We start from the raw sequence: 16,437 nt of genomic DNA, 5'->3' as shown, positions 1-16,437 counted from the left end.
GATGAGCGCTGTTGTCAAATTGACGGCCATCCGAAAGACTGTGGCGTATGTGCTGCGTCGTGTTGCTGACATCGTGAAGCACGAACCACCAATAAACGTTCTTCGTGAACGTAATTGTTGGGCCTGCGGCTGAAAATGACAGGGCGCAAGTGCGTCCAGCCTGATCCTTGAGATGTTCACAGTCAGCTGTTACACTTGGAGGCATGGACTGGACGGCTCTTGCCACGTTCATCTTTTCTATGTTACTGATAGCGCGGCCGGAAAGGCTGCATGTGCAACACGTGCGTGCAAAAGCCTGAAAAAAAGAACGAATACTATGAAATACGAATTCAAGCTTCGCACTGTCGGCGCTGCAGGACAGACTGCATGCGGAATACGCATACCTGAAAAAGCATCAGAAAAACAGGAAGGCAATCAAACTCGGATGCAAACACGAGTTCGTCAACTTCTTACTGCGCCGTTGTTCTGTACATCTACTCACGGTAGCTTTAGAAAGGTATGGGAGCCGAAACACCTCGTTTGTTTGAAAGTTTCAATGCCGTAGTCCGCTTTTGTTCTTGATGCAACATACAATTCTCCGCTGTACTGTACTCACGGTAGCTTTAGAAAGGTATGGGAGCCGAAACATCTCGTCTGTTTTAAAGTTTCAATGCCGCAGTCGGTGTCCGCTTTTGTTCTTGATGCAACATGCGATTGTCTATTGTACTGTACTCACGGTAGCTTTAGAAAGGTATGGAAGCCGAAACATCTCGTCTATTTTAAAGTTTCAATGCCGTAGTCGGTGTCCGCTTTTGTTCTTGATGCAAGATACAATTCTCCGCTGCACTGTACTCAGGTTAGCTTGAGAAAGGTATGGGAGCCGAAACATCTCGTCTATTTTAAAGTTTCAATGCCGTAGTCGGTGTCCGCTTTTGTTCTTGATGCAACATACAATTCTCCGCTGTACTGTACTCAGGTTAGCTTTAGAAAGGTATGGGAGCCGAAACATCTCGTCTGTTTTAAAGTTTCAATGCCGTAGTCGGTGTCCGCTTTTGTTCTTGATGCAAGATACAATTCTCCGCTGCACTGTACTCAGGTTAGCTTTAGAAACGTATGGGAGCCGAAACATCTCGTCTGTTTTAAAGTTTCAATGCCGTAGTCGGTGTCCGCTTTTGTTCTTGATGCAAGATACAATTCTCCGCTGCACTGTACTCAGGTTAGCTTTAGAAAGGTATGGGAGCCGAAACATCTCGTCTGTTTTAAAGTTTCAATGCCGTAGTCGGTGTCCGCTTTTGTTCTTGATGCAAGATACAATTCTCCGCTGTACTGTACTCAGGTTAGCTTTAGAAAGGTATGGGAGCCGAAACTTCTCGCCTGTTTTAAAGTTTCAATGCCGTAGTCGGTGTCCGCTTTTGTTCTTGATGCAAGATACAATTCTCCGTTGTAATGTACTCACGGTAGCTTTAGAAAGGTATGGGAGCCGAAACATCTCGTCTATTTTAAAGTTTCAATGCCGTAGTCGGTGTCCGCTTTTGTTCTTGATGCAACATACAATTCTCCGCTGTACTGTACTCAGGTTAGCTTTAGAAAGGTATGGGAGCCGAAACATCTCGTCTGTTTTAAAGTTTCAATGCCGTAGTCGGTGTCCGCTTTTGTTCTTGATGCAACATACAATTCTCCGCTGTACTGTACTCAGGTTAGCTTTAGAAAGGTATGGGAGCCGAAACATCTCGTCTGTTTTAAAGTTTCAATGCCGTAGTCGGTGTCCGCTTTTGTTCTTGATGCAAGATACAATTCGCCGCTGCACTGTACTCAGGTTAGCTTTAGAAAGGTATGGGAGCCGAAACATCTCGTCTGTTTTAAAGTTTCAATGCCGTAATCGGTGTCCGCTTTTGTTCTTGATGCAAGATACAATTCTCCGCTGCACTGTACTCAGGTTAGCTTTAGAAAGGTATGGGAGCCGAAACATCTCGTCTGTTTTAAAGTTTCAATGCCGTAGTCGGTGTCCGCTTTTGTTCTTGATGCAAGATACAATTCTCCGTTGTAATGTACTCACGGTAGCTTTAGAAAGGTATGGGAGCCGAAACATCTCGTCTGTTTTAAAGTTTCAATGCCGTAGTCGGTGTCCGCTTTTGTTCTTGATGCAAGATACAATTCTCCGCTGCACTGTACTCAGGTTAGCTTGAGAAAGGTATGGGAGCCGAAACATCTCGTCTATTTTAAAGTTTCAATGCCGTAGTCGGTGTCCGCTTTTGTTCTTGATGCAACATACAATTCTCCGCTGTACTGTACTCAGGTTAGCTTTAGAAAGGTATGGGAGCCGAAACATCTCGTCTGTTTTAAAGTTTCAATGTCGTAGTCGGTGTCCGCTTTTGTTCTTGATGCAACATACAATTCTCCGCTGTACTGTACTCAGGTTAGCTTTAGAAAGGTATGGGAGCCGAAACATCTCGTCTGTTTTAAAGTTTCAATGCCGTAGTCGGTGTCCGCTTTTGTTCTTGATGCAAGATACAATTCTCCGCTGCACTGTACTCAGGTTAGCTTTAGAAAGGTATGGGAGCCGAAACATCTCGTCTGTTTTAAAGTTTCAATGCCGTAGTCGGTGTCCGCTTTTGTTCTTGATGCAAGATACAATTCTCCGCTGCACTGTACTCAGGTTAGCTTTAGAAAGGTATGGGAGCCGAAACATCTCGTCTGTTTTAAAGTTTCAATGCCGTAGTCGGTGTCCGCTTTTGTTCTTGATGCAAGATACAATTCTCCGCTGTACTGTACTCAGGTTAGCTTTAGAAAGGTATGGGAGCCGAAACTTCTCGCCTGTTTTAAAGTTTCAATGCCGTAGTCGGTGTCCGCTTTTGTTCTTGATGCAAGATACAATTCTCCGTTGTAATGTACTCACGGTAGCTTTAGAAAGGTATGGGAGCCGAAACATCTCGTCTATTTTAAAGTTTCAATGCCGTAGTCGGTGTCCGCTTTTGTTCTTGATGCAACATACAATTCTCCGCTGTACTGTACTAAGGTTAGCTTTAGAAAGGTATGGGAGCCGAAACATCTCGTCTGTTTTAAAGTTTCAATGCCGTAGTCGGTGTCCGCTTTTGTTCTTGATGCAACATACAATTCTCCGCTGTACTGTACTCAGGTTAGCTTTAGAAAGGTATGGGAGCCGAAACATCTCGTCTGTTTTAAAGTTTCAATGCCGTAGTCGGTGTCCGCTTTTGTTCTTGATGCAAGATACAATTCTCCGCTGCACTGTACTCAGGTTAGCTTTAGAAAGGTATGGGAGCCGAAACATCTCGTCTGTTTTAAAGTTTCAATGCCGTAGTCGGTGTCCGCTTTTGTTCTTGATGCAAGATACAATTCTCCGCTGCACTGTACTCAGGTTAGCTTTAGAAAGGTATGGGAGCCGAAACATCTCGTCTGTTTTAAAGTTTCAATGCCGTAGTCGGTGTCCGCTTTTGTTCTTGATGCAAAATACAATTCTCCGTTGTAATGTACTCACGGTAGCTTTAGAAAGGTATGGGAGCTGAAACATCTCGTCTGTTTTAAAGTTTCACTGCCGTTGTCGGTGTCCGCTTTTGTTCTTGATGCAAGATACAATTCTCCGCTGTACTGTACTCAGGTTAGCTTTAGAAAGGTATGGGAGCCGAAACTTCTCGCCTGTTTTAAAGTTTCAATGCCGTAGTCGGTGTCCGCTTTTGTTCTTGATGCAAGATACAATTCTCCGCTGCACTGTACTCAGGTTAGCTTTAGAAAGGTATGGGAGCCGAAACATCTCGTCTGTTTTAAAGTTTCAATGCCGTAGTCGGTGTCCGCTTTTGTTCTTGATGCAAGATACAATTCTCCGCTGCACTGTACTCAGGTTAGCTTTAGAAAGGTATGGGAGCCGAAACATCTCGTCTGTTTTAAAGTTTCAATGCCGTAGTCGGTGTCCGCTTTTGTTCTTGATGCAAGATACAATTCTCCGCTGTACTGTACTCAGGTTAGCTTTAGAAAGGTATGGGAGCCGAAACATCTCGTCTGTTTTAAAGTTTCAATGCCGTAGTCGGTGTCCGCTTTTGTTCTTGATGCAAGATACAATTCTCCGTTGTAATGTACTCACGGTAGCTTTAGAAAGCTATGGGAGCCGAAACATCTCGTCTATTTTAAAGTTTCAATGCCATAGTCGGTGTCCGCTTTTGTTCTTGATGCAACATACAATTCTCCGCTGTACTGTACTCAGGTTAGCTTTAGAAAGGTATGGGAGCCGAAACATCTCGTCTGTTTTAAAGTTTCAATGCCGTAGTCGGTGTCCGCTTTTGTTCTTGATGCAACATACAATTCTCCGCTGTACTGTACTCAGGTTAGCTTTAGAAAGGTATGGGAGCCGAAACATCTCGTCTGTTTCAAAGTTTCAATGCCGTAGTCGGTGTCCGCTTTTGTTCTTGATGCAACATACAATTCTCCGAAACATCTCGTCTGTTTTCTTTTAAAGTTCCAATGCTGCAGTCGATGTCCACTTTTCATTACCAAGGAAGGAGGCGCTAGTAATGTTTACGAGGTACTCTTACGGAGTAGTTCCCCTAACAAGCATTGAGACCTCACTGTTTGTATATTTTCGCAAGTGGGCTTCTTGTCCCGGTGAAAAGGATTTCTCGTCTTTACGCGTGCTTCAGCTAAAGCTAAACGTTTAGGGAATATGTTCTGGCTGGCTGCCAAAACTGCGGCAATTGCAACTTCACCTCTGCTTCCCCTGTCTTTCTCCGTCTTCGACGTGGAGTAGCAAGCGCTGCTCCGATCGACCAGCCTGGGCTTTCTGCCGTTTGGTCTTCTCAAGATTTGCTTAAAGAAACAAATTTGCAGATGTTGGTTCACTAAGAAGGGGACATTCTATATGAAGGCGCTACATACATACATACATACATACATACATACATACATACATACATACATACATACATACATACATACATACATACATACATACATACATACATACATACATACATACATACATACATACATACATACATACATACATACATTCGGCTAATATCCTATATAATATAGCGAATTTCACATTCGGCTAATATCGGAATGCATCGGTTGAATTTTAGTTATTGCCGCCTGAAATGTATTCTGACGATGCAAGTCAGATATGCAATGTTTTATCTTCCCAGCGCGCATTTGTTCTTCTTTGAGCATGTAAGCTCATGACGGACCGGTACATGAGCGTGGAAAGGGCGGGACGCTTACAGTGATGGTCATGAAGGGCGCAGGCAACTTCCGCATACGCCGCCTTCATACTGCAGGTTGCGGTTGCAGGAAACGCTGGCCTTCAGCTCCGGGTACAGCCAACCTTCGCCCACGACGTGCATGTGGCGGTCATCTAGGGGACATCGAGTCCTCTGTCGGGCTTCAAGGGACTGTAACTGTCTGTCGGCTGCGACGTTGGTAAAGGGCATTTGCCCAGGGAGCATAGACGCGGAGTAAAATGTCATTTCACGCTGCAAATGTCGTTGCTGACGGACGCCTTTATGGCGATGAGCCGCCGACTGCCTGCAGACAGTCGTAGTGATCTCCTGCAATGATAAGTGACGAAACAGCAGGGCTGAGAAGGATCAATAGCGCGAGCCAAGCGTCTGTATATGTGCTGCTCTGGGTGATGTGGGTGGTGGCTACACCTCTGGTTGACGACTAACATTTGCTCTTTGAAACCTCTATTAATACTTCATATTTTCGTTGAGATAGGAAATAGGAGAGTCCGACTCGAGACATTTCAGCGTGCCGGTGCCCATGCAGCTTCGTTAATGCGCGGTTGCCTTTACTCTAAAGCTTTCTCGCCGAACTCATTTGCGCTTCGTCGTCATTCGTGGCAATGACGATGCATCCGCGCCTCATCTAGTGTGGAAGGATCGTGAATATCTTAAGCTATCATGGTGAAGTGCCCATATCACCTCTTAAACGCAACAAGTGCAGCGAGAACCGTTCCAACTGGATCGTGTGTGCCGCTCACACCAGTTCCTAACTCTTTCGCTGCTCCTTTCTCTTTCGCCTGTTGTAGTGTAGCAGACCAACTTTCGTGCCTTCGCTATTTCTCTGTTTACCTTCGCACCAAAGGCAACAACTAATTTGCCGTTTAAAAGAAAGTACACGTACATATATTTTGTCAAGATCTTTATTAAATAAACAACTGGCTCAGTCTAACACTTCAGTAACATTTCACAGACCACTTTCAAATCAAAAGGCAATCACACAAATATTGCCGGAGACGTGAACGACCACAAAATGGCATCGAAGCAGCGCGGGCCAGGTGTTCCCACAAAGCTGGGAAATACATTATTACTTTTCAATCACAATTTCGTTGATAGCAAGGTACCAATATACTTGATAGGTAGAGCTGCTCGCGGAGCTTGTCAGAGCACGGAAGTGACAAAGCGAGGCGCTTTCTCGACGCCCCTCCTGGGCGTGCCACAAGGAATTGAATGTCGCACTGCGCAACACTCATTGCAATTCCAGCGCTACGCGCCGAAACCACAACAAACCGATTTTCCTTGCTGGGTCAGTGCACTCCTCTACCGACACTGGCCAGCCACGCACACAAGCCACATGGCTTATGCGCACTGACTATGTCCATGACGTACACTTCAACGTTGAATAAAAGCCTGTTCTATTCTATTCTTCTTTGCTTGACACCCGCACTTATAAAACTACCTTAAGCAGTTGTACGCACGCTGGCAAGATACATGCCACCATATCCAACGCTCTGACTTAAATTTAGAAACCTTGAACAGCGAATGCGTAATTAAAGAAAAAAGAATAGCATCATTTCTTCGCTAGCTGAAACCAAACGAACTTTTGCCGCTCCAACACAGAGGTCACATATAAAACATACAACGTCGACGACAGTCGTTATGTGCGGTTTGCGGCAAGCGCAGGAGCTCTTTTTGTGAGCTCGCAACCCTGGCAGCTCATAAATTAGAACAAATAAGCATATAAAGAATAGTTATCGGGAAATTTGATCACAGCGCATACAGTAAATCTTTTGGACTACTATTTCTATATACAAAGTTTGTACATGGTAGAGAGAACATGTCGAGGACCGCACGGTCACAAAGGAAAGGTCAGCGTTAGTTATTTCACCACTGTAGAAATCACCAACAGATTGATTGTAAGGTTCAATAAATTGAAAGCAGTACATCCTATGTAATTAATAAAGGTCAACCGAATGGCACCAAAGGTGTAAGATAGTATGCTGCGTTAACGATGGTTTATGTACTACGACACCGGGTGGCTGCACCTTCCAGTGTTGTGTCCAGTTAATCCAACGCGCCCAAGGCGCCAACTGAAACACACGGTGCCTCCAAGGTTCCGTTCTTCCCATGCGCCTCCTCGCGCATGTCTCGTATTTTATGCGAAGCATATTACGAGGGCTCAACCCAGCTCCTCAGGCGCGGCGGTGACCATGAAATCACGTGACACCGTGACGTCACGACAGAGGAGAAGTGGCTTTGGCTCAACTCTTGCAAGACGGGCTGGGTGGGAATCGAACCAGGGTCTCCGGAGTGTGGGACGGAGACGCTACCACTGAGCCACGAGTACGATACTTCAAAGCGGTACAAAAGCGCCTCTAGTGAATGCGGTGTTGCCTTAGAAACGCGCTGTTTCTAAGGCGTGCGTCTCTTGCTCAGGCGCACATTTCGTTGCCGCGCCGAACGCTGCTTTGCTCGACGCTCACCGCGTCCAATGCGGGGCGCGTAGTCGCTGCCCTGTAGCCCATTGTCTTACACCCCTTGGCGGGTCGACGGGAACGCTGTCGCGTTCCACTCTTGAAGGCGAAGAAGTAATGCATGAGTTGTTTCTTCGTCTAGCCGAACCAAATATAGCCAAGCAACAGCAGTTCACCAGGCTAAGCAGTGGTTCAACAACTAAAATAAAGGCTAGTATGCTTCGCATCCTGGGCTTAACCTTACCTAAGCCACAGCCATTTTTTCTTAAAGCAGGAGCTATTTCTGAACATTTGGCACTTTTCCTAATCTAAACAATGAATCATATTCATTCGCTGTCACGCATTCTATAAGTAGGTTACCTCCAGCGCTACTCTGTGCTGATGCCTGACTTCCATATGGTTATACGAAGAAAAACACTGCGTGGTCTTTGGAAAGAGGCGCACATTTACTACCTACGAGCGAAAGTCTGTTGAGACCAGCAAACGAGAGCGATAATCCCACGATGTGATCAATTGTAGGTCTGCGTGGGATTTTGACTGCAGGATCTATCCATAACACTAGCCGCGTTCTCCCTCCAAAACCAAACTCCCACAAACTAACGTGACAGAAAGACTACACCTGTCACGTAGAAACGTCTCAAGTAAAGATGCGTCATCTTGCAGTGCATCGGCGAATAATATACAAACAAAGGTGAAGTTTTTGCTACTGTCGCGAGAAGACAGAGCGACGTAAGCAAAATTGACTTGTACTTTTGATGACTGTTTCGAAATGGCCGGAAATTCCGACATTCACATGCGAAGTCAGACATCGCCGCTAGTAATCCGCGCTGAACGTTACAAGTGTGGAACGAAGACTTGAAAAGGTAAATTCACCTGCCTCGACAAAGTCGACCATGCTCCATACGTCTATCAGCTGGGAAAATTATCTGAAGGTCACGGTTATTCTCTAGACGCACCTTTACAAATAGAACAAAGTAACTTGGCGCTGTTTCTTGCCTTTGTGAGCGTTGCCCGGCACTGTTTCGAGTCGCGGTGCTCTGGACTAAGCGCTGTGGTTTCGAATATCCCGCTGAACGTCTTAAGGACAGAAAGGAAGCAAGACATAGTAAAAAAAAGGGGGGGGGGGGGGGGGTTGCCGGCAAGAGTCGTGGCTTCTACGTGGAGAGGAAAAGGAACGAGAAAACAAAGTGTGCAAATGGGGCGGGGGAAGGGGTGAGTGACAAAGAATGACTCGTTTTCAGCAGAGGACCGCGACCAGCAAGATTGCGAGACCCGCGCCTGTCGGCTCGGCACGTTCTCTCTGTCTTTTCTTTAGTGGCTTGTGTCGCTCGCGATGGCGTCAACTGACGTCGCTCAGTATCCGCCACCGGCGCCTCCCTGCTGGTGAAATCCGCCTCCGTATCCACCGGCTCCTGAGGAACCACCGCCATACACCTGGGCAGCTCCAGCCAGACCAGACGCTGCGCCATAGCCTCCGGCGCTGCGCAATGGACCCGAGAGAGTCGGTGATGAAACACTTAACAGTAGCGGCAATTATAGCACCAGAAGTACTACGGAATGAAATTCTTTATTCGTAAACAACAAAATATTACATGGTTGAGGTTTATTGTTTTCGCTAGCGTTGGGAAGAATGACCCTAATCAGAAATGAGAAACGCAAACTCGGGACATTACGTTACTGACATGCACTACAGCGCAACGGCACTAGTAGGAAAAACAGCCGGTAACAAAAGCGCTTTTTAAATTATATCTATTAAGAGCAATTCTCTAACTATAAATAATGAAATGCGTTATGAACGTAAGGAATATCGGCCGAAGGCTGAAACAAAAGCTTAAGTCTTACCCCATGCTGCGTACCTCCATCTGAGCTCAACTGCTGAGCTGTATACCAGCTGCGGCACGATTGCGGAGTCTTATACTATAGAGCACTTGAAGTGGTTTCAACACCCCGGATGAATATCTCCCCAAGTCCAAGAAACGGATGAGGAAAGTAGTTCCTCCGTATAGTTCTCTCCAGCCCCGACAGCTATGCACTCACCCTCCTCCGTAGCCACCGGCGCCTCCGTAGGACACCCCGAGTCCGGCTCCGCCAGCTCCAGCGGCTCCGGCGCCATAGCCAGCTCCAAGGCCAGCCGCTCCACCATAGCTAGCACCCTGGGCGCCGAGTCCTCCGGAGGCGGCGTAGCCCTGGGTCGCGGTCGCCTGGGCACCCCCGTATCCGCCGGTTGCCTGGACACCGCCGACGCCCGCACCGTACCCGGCGTGGTTCACGTTGTTAGTGAAGTCGAAGGAGCCGCTGTACGGGCTCGCGGCGCCGTACGCTCCACCGGCTGCGGGAGCACCTCCATAGGCTGCCGCGCCGCCCGTCGCGGCTCCGCCGTAGTCGCCTCCACCGTAACCTCCGGCAGGAGCGACACCTATCGCGGGAGGAGAAAGAGAGCACAAGCCTCACACCTTGGTCCAAATATACGCAATGACGTCATCCACGAGAGCTCGAACATGGAAGTGTTTCTAGATGGCGGACACGGCACACGACGGGACAATATCCTGTTTCCTGGCCAGCTGAGCAAGTGACCTAGACATTGTGATTTTGTGTCTGAAAGCTTACCATCTCTGTCTTTTACACAATGTTCGACTTCGAAAAGAAGTCAAGCGGCATATGCAAGAAGACAAAAAGCCGCGCATAACTGTTTTGCTCGTATGTTCCTTGTTCCGTTGTCAACACTGGTCGCCGTGATGAGCACTATTCGTATACTGAAGGACCTACAAAAACAGGGTGTAGCGGAGGCTCGAGAATCATGGTTCTCTCCTACTCAACATGAGGCTAGAAGTTCGATTCCGATAATTCTTTGTTGGTCTGGCCGACGCAAGCCTTCCTTCAGCCATGCGAACTGAGAACTTCGCGCCTAGGATGCCTCGATGCGCGCGCCTCCGGAGGCGCGCAGATTCACCGGTCAAGTCTCCCCAATTCGCACCGTTTCTGCCCAATTGAGGTGCCTCGATCGGGCTCACGTTACTCAGGATGATGGACGTGACCGAGAGGACCAGACGCTCAGAGCTCTCCTCTCAACAAACAAGCCAGTTAACATTCAACTGTCATGAAGTTGCTTTCATGAGCAGTCTGGTAAAATTTTTCCGGGGTCTTCCCTCCTTTGATAAGGTGTTTCTCGATCACAGTCTAGGCGTAGCTGTGAGGTGTTGATGCCGCATCAATTAACAAATACTAACTCGACCCGGTGTAGGCAGCTCCACCGCCGGGCGCTCCGCCTCCGTAGGCAACCGCTCCGCCTCCGTAGGCCCCCGCTCCACCTCCGTAGGCCCCCACTCCACCTCCGTAGGCCCCCGCTCCACCTCCGTAGGCACCGGCTCCGCCGTAGCCTCCAGATCCGGCGCCACCACCGTAAGCTCCGCCGGCGCCCGCTCCGCCGTATCCTTGCTGGGCAAGCACCGCCGAGAAGCCAGCGCAGACCAGCGCTATGCTGTATAGATTCCTCTGCGAAGAGAATCGGACAACACGTTGCGACAATGTTGCGAATTGAGTTCATCGTCGGCAAATCAATTCTGCTGAAGTCCACTGGGTAGAAAAGGTTCGATGAAAGTGGAAAAAAAATTGTCATCCATCCGACAGTACCGTTAGCGACTGAGGAAACCCATCCAGGCACGTTTCTCGAAACAAAGCTTTGCAGTTGAAGGAAGAAATAAAAATGCAGATCCCGCGCACTGGGAGATTCGATGTTATGTGGAAAATATTACAGGTATATATAGCTGGCTAACTGACATCCTATGGGCAAGATTCTGCAAATCGTTACTAGGTGAATCAACATGTTTGTGCAAAGGCGAGCTCAGGGCTACTGTCGGACGGACATTTTTCTTCCCTTCATAATTTCTTCGTTATTCCCGAACGGAATAACTGTGGCAAATGCGTCTGTAATGTTTCTGATGGATCAGTAAAAAAATAATAATACTGAGGAGCCACGGTTATGTGATAACTGTCATTATGAGCAGCAACATATACGTGTACTTCAAGAGGTACTAATACATATGAGGTTTGGATTAAGGTAAAATACTTGAATCAATGAAATCTTCAAGGAAACATTCCCAAATATTCGTAACAGCCTCAAGTTTGCTATGCTTTATTTTTACATCGCTCATTGAATGTCTACCATGTGTCACGCTGTGTAACAAAGCACGGAGGCAAGTGTCGTTGTTCCGGAGTAGCTTGCAACTTGCAGCGGGATCATTCACTGTGCAGGATATATTCATGACATCCCACTCGACTCACCTCATTTAGGCGCATTTTGTTGCCATTCACATTGTTGTTGAAGTGGAGTACAAGCTGGGAAACAGGTCCTGTGAGCTAGCCAACTTTATTGAAATGCATACAGTCTCTTGTAAACGCTTACCTTGCCGTCCTTGGCGCAGTTCATAGCGCGCACAGACCACCCACATTCGACTGACGAAGCCGGAAGAAAGCGCGTGAACGACTGCTGCTCGCGGCTGAAAGAAAGTTAAACGCTGGGAAATCCGCTTCGCAAGTAGAAACTGCCTCGCAAGTTTTGCACATCGGCTACAGTAGCGAATCGGCTCTCCGGTCAAGATGTTGTACAGCGCGTCCTATGTCCCGAACGCAGCGACATTGTCCCGTTCGTATTTTGAGCCTTATTTCTTGCATTTTTGTCGTGCTCACGCATATGAGTCTGAGGTTATACGATAATATTTAATAGTGTAGTCATTTTCATTAGGCATGTGTTTCTACTTATTCTTGCCGAGTTAGTGGTTGAACCAAGCAGGTTGCTATTCAAACACCGTGCACGCAGGTAGGATCAATCTTGATCTCACCTGCCAGCTAAAGGTTTGTGAGTGGTGGAACTGGCTGACGCTTCCAGGGTTCTAGTAGTAACACATAAAATGCCCCCTAAGGTGGACAGGAAAAACGGCGCCGCGGTTGGTCAGTGGGTAAGAGCATTTCCCGCGTAACGCGAAGACGTGGGATCGTTCCCCACCTGCAGCCAGTTCTTTTTGTCACGCATATTCATTTCAATTAGTTTATCATTTGTGAAATTCAATCAGTAAGTACAAATAATTTCCCCTATGTTGTTCTCGGTGTCTTTGTTTGTTGGCTTCTTATGATATGATGAATAAAAATCGGGCGCCTTGGGTTCCTTCCTTCTCATTCTGTCAGCTTAAGAACACATGATTAAAATACCCACAACAGGCTTCAATAACCAGCGCGGTTAGTGTTTACAACGTAGCAACGATGCAAATGCAACTCTACGTATTTTAGGGCAGGCATCATGCTCTGAGGCGCTGAAAGTCGGTCGCAATATCAGCTGGTGAGCGCAGTATTATCTTTTTTTTATTTCCCGCTCTTATCCTGGAACGACACTGCATCGGACAGCTTTTGCTGAGAACAGACGTTATTCGCTATGAAGAGTTTGTCGAGCGTGCCCGTCTGTTTGCAAGAATTTCGACGGATTCTCTCGAAAAAAGAAAAAAAAAACAAATATACATCTTCAAGCCGGCCCCTAACTACTATCCGACGTACGCCTTCCGCCGCTCCGATCTATCACATAAGCTAGGAAATGGGCTAAAAATGTCCACAGCCGGCTGAGCTGGGCCAAACGATGTGTAGTAGGAATGAAAGAGTTTCGGAACTGCGGCAGGGAGCCCAGGGATGAGTGTGTGTGTATATAGATATGACCGCAGCCTCCGCATTGACTGACCCAGGTAGAAAGGCAGAAAGAAGCTCAGAAAAAAAGAAACAGAAAAGGCGAAGCGTCCCAGAAGACGATGCGCGCTGTTGCAAGATGCCGGGAAGATGGTGCAGCAAGTCGGAAAAGAAGCGAACAAGGAAAGGAAAATGGCCATGAATAAACGTCACATTAATGCGGTGCGCAGTAATTTTCTTCGGATTCACTACTATGTACGTGACTGACGAAGTACAAGTAAAACGAAGGCGGACCACTGAGCCTCGCTACTTCAAAACGAGCTTCATGGTCCTGCACGCTGTCTTGTGCCAGGCTGATATTTCTTTCGCGGACGGCCGCATTCTTAAGATGGACTGCTAAGGCCATGATCTCCGAATATGTAGTCGCCAACACGAGCTTCAAGCTGTGTGTTTCCGTAAGGCCTCAGGGCTCGGGCACTAGGAATATTGCAGCTTTACGTATTCACGGTGAACTCATATATGATGGCATAGACATACAGGGTTGTTCTCACGCCCTGCAATGTTCTTACGCCTCTATCCTCCCCCCCCCCCCCCCCTCTCCCCCGAGAAGCAAAATACAGCGCAGCTATCAGACGTATACACGGCGCGTGAAACCCAGTTATAGCTGGCTGGACCGTGAGGCTACGCTACTGCCGAGCACCATTTCCCAGTTAGGCCGCCTTTACCTCGTACTATTTCTGTTACTCAGGTTGCGCCCACGTCGCCTTAAATAGCGGCGCGAACCGGTACGCGCACTAAGCGGTGCACTGAGCTGTGCCTTGCTGTGCATGTGCACATTTAGCAGTGCCCTCGCACGCCTAAAGGTGGAAAGAAACCGGAGCTACGGCTCGTGTAATTACCATGCGAGCCTATTGTTCTACAGGGCGGATTAGCGTGGTGATGTCCTGTCATTTATGCGGTACGCCTCGAAGCAAATGCTGCTGCCGTACGTGCCTTCCCCGAGAGAGTCATCAAGTCATCACCACGTCGTTTCTGACTCACTTTCAGTTTACCGCTCATCTCGTACACGACGCAGCCTCTCGATACAGTGGGAGCAGAACACGACGTTGCATGTATTTATGCTGAAAAGGGAACACAGATTGCTACATCGAAAAATGCCACTTGTACGTGCCGCACCATGTCCCCAAGGAAGCGCTATCAAGCTGTCATTAGTGAGAGCCTGATTCCGCGAACTGAAGAATCTTTCAGCGATTACACATTAGAAAGACTGTTCACGCGTCGGTCATTTTTGGGCAAGGAAAAGTAATGATGAATGCTGTCTCCGACGCTAAGGTGCCAGGACTACTCCAGCCTCGTCAACGCTTGATGAAAAGTCAAGATAATTTGTTGTAATAGATACCATCGAACAACAACAGTCACTAATCTGCAGAATAATCGTCACGGCAGGCTTAACACGTAATTCATTATGCAGCTATAAAAGTTCTTAACTGGGATTGGTGATTATTGCTGGCATCATTTATGAATATCCGCTATTTTGGTGCCCCTGCCCGTGTCCAGGCGACGTTCGTTGCTCCATAATCGTAAAAAAAAAAAGAAGTCCCGCCGTGGTTGCTTAGCGGCTACGGTGTTGGGTTGCTAAGCACGAGGTCGCGGGATCGAATCCCGGCCATGGCGGCCGCATTTAATGCGAAATGCGGCGGAATGCGAAAACACCCGTGTACTTCGATTAAGGTGCACGTTAAAGAACCCCAGGTGGTCCAAATTTCCGCAGTCCCTCCCTGTGGCGTGCCTCATAATCAGAGCGTGGTTCTGCTGCGTAATACCCCATAATTAAGTAATTAATTAATTAATTAATTAATTAATCAAAATGAACAGCGTCAGACTTCATGGCCCAGGCTTACAGATGTATGAATTTCTTCTGGCGATACTCCAATCGGTCTGGCACCTCACACTACCGATTTGTGCTGGCTGACTCGAAGGTGCAAGTCGTACCCTACGGTGACCTCTCATGACGCTCCGGCCCATATTAAAAAAAGAAATAAATTACGACAGTAACTTCCGTTGGCACGATCCCCTTCAGGACGACCAAAGTCTACGAGCTACTTGAAAGCTTTCGGGTAGAGCAAGCTGATGCGGTAGTTTCTGCTGAGTGCAACTGCCGGTAAACCACTTCCAAACCATCGGTACTACTGTGTGTCCACTGATCAGCAGAGCTGATGCCTTGACGTTTTGGTGGAAGCGAAAACGCCGTCTAATACACTGCGCCGGAGAAAGCAATATCCAAGGAAGAGGCGCCACTCACGTGCATGTTTTGAGCTGTGAGTGTTCCTTTGACAGGAGGCTGCTGCTGTGGCGTCGTCGACGATGGCGTTTCTGAACAGATCCAAATGGAGGTTTGCACGGGGACAACAAGGCCCACCGAGTGCGGCGCTGTGCTTATAAGCGGGGGTGGTGCGAGGTTGACCTCATTCCCGGAGAGGGAGAGCGCGTCGTCTGGTCTGCGCAGTGGGCGAGGGAGCGAGCACTTGTCGCTGCTGCTGACGAACGAAGCCTCGTGGCGGCCGGACAATTGAATGGGCCACTCGAGCGGCGAGGGCTACCACGAATGCTGGCCCCTTCCGAAACTTCACTCCGTGCATGCACCGTGCTGCTGCTGGTAAGGGAATTCATCGGCGTGCCAGTAGAAGACCACGTGGACCGTGCTTCGTACTCACACCCCCTCGCCCTTTCTCGCTTTCATGTTGTCGTTTGCAGCTATTTCCCCTCCTCTCCTTCAACTCTCCCACGAAGATTGACTTTGGCTGCCACCTTAAGAGCGCCTCGCGCTAGACTCTGCAATCACCGCCCTTTCCCGAGCAACAGTTTGTTTGTCCGTTGCTCGTTTCCAGTTTTCCCAGGTTACCTCTCCCCTCGCTGCATTTCCTCTCTCTCTTTTTTTTTTATTTCCGCAAGGCGGCTCAACGGAAGCGGGGAGAGTATCGGCTGCCCGCTTTGTCCACGGGAACCCGGCGAAGAAAGGCCGGCTATATTTGTGTCACGTGCACGCCACACGTGGTCCGGGCAAGCTGAGCGCCGCATGGATACCGGTC

The 16,437-nt window shown here is 48.1% G+C and overlaps 1 protein-coding gene across 1 annotated transcript; it reads right to left on the bottom strand.

The window, feature by feature from the left end:
* Nucleotides 1-6,112: 6,112 nt before the first annotated feature.
* On the bottom strand, nt 6,113-15,928 carry LOC135919818 (uncharacterized). The gene is made up of 4 exons (XM_065453757.2): nt 15,651-15,928; nt 10,909-11,173; nt 9,719-10,097; nt 6,113-9,161 (listed from the first exon to the last, which is right to left on the bottom strand). Exons 1-4 carry the CDS (start codon nt 15,654-15,656, stop codon nt 9,035-9,037), a joined length of 777 nt encoding a protein of 258 aa, XP_065309829.2. The 5' UTR covers nt 15,657-15,928; the 3' UTR covers nt 6,113-9,034.
* Nucleotides 15,929-16,437: the final 509 nt, after the last annotated feature.

The sequence above is a fragment of the Dermacentor albipictus genome, chromosome 4, assembly GCF_038994185.2.
Source record: "Dermacentor albipictus isolate Rhodes 1998 colony chromosome 4, USDA_Dalb.pri_finalv2, whole genome shotgun sequence".
In the NCBI taxonomy this organism is placed as follows: Eukaryota; Metazoa; Arthropoda; class Arachnida; order Ixodida; family Ixodidae; genus Dermacentor; species Dermacentor albipictus.
The sequence above is the reverse complement of the archived record's forward strand: the minus strand, read 5'-3'. Positions and strand labels throughout refer to the sequence as shown.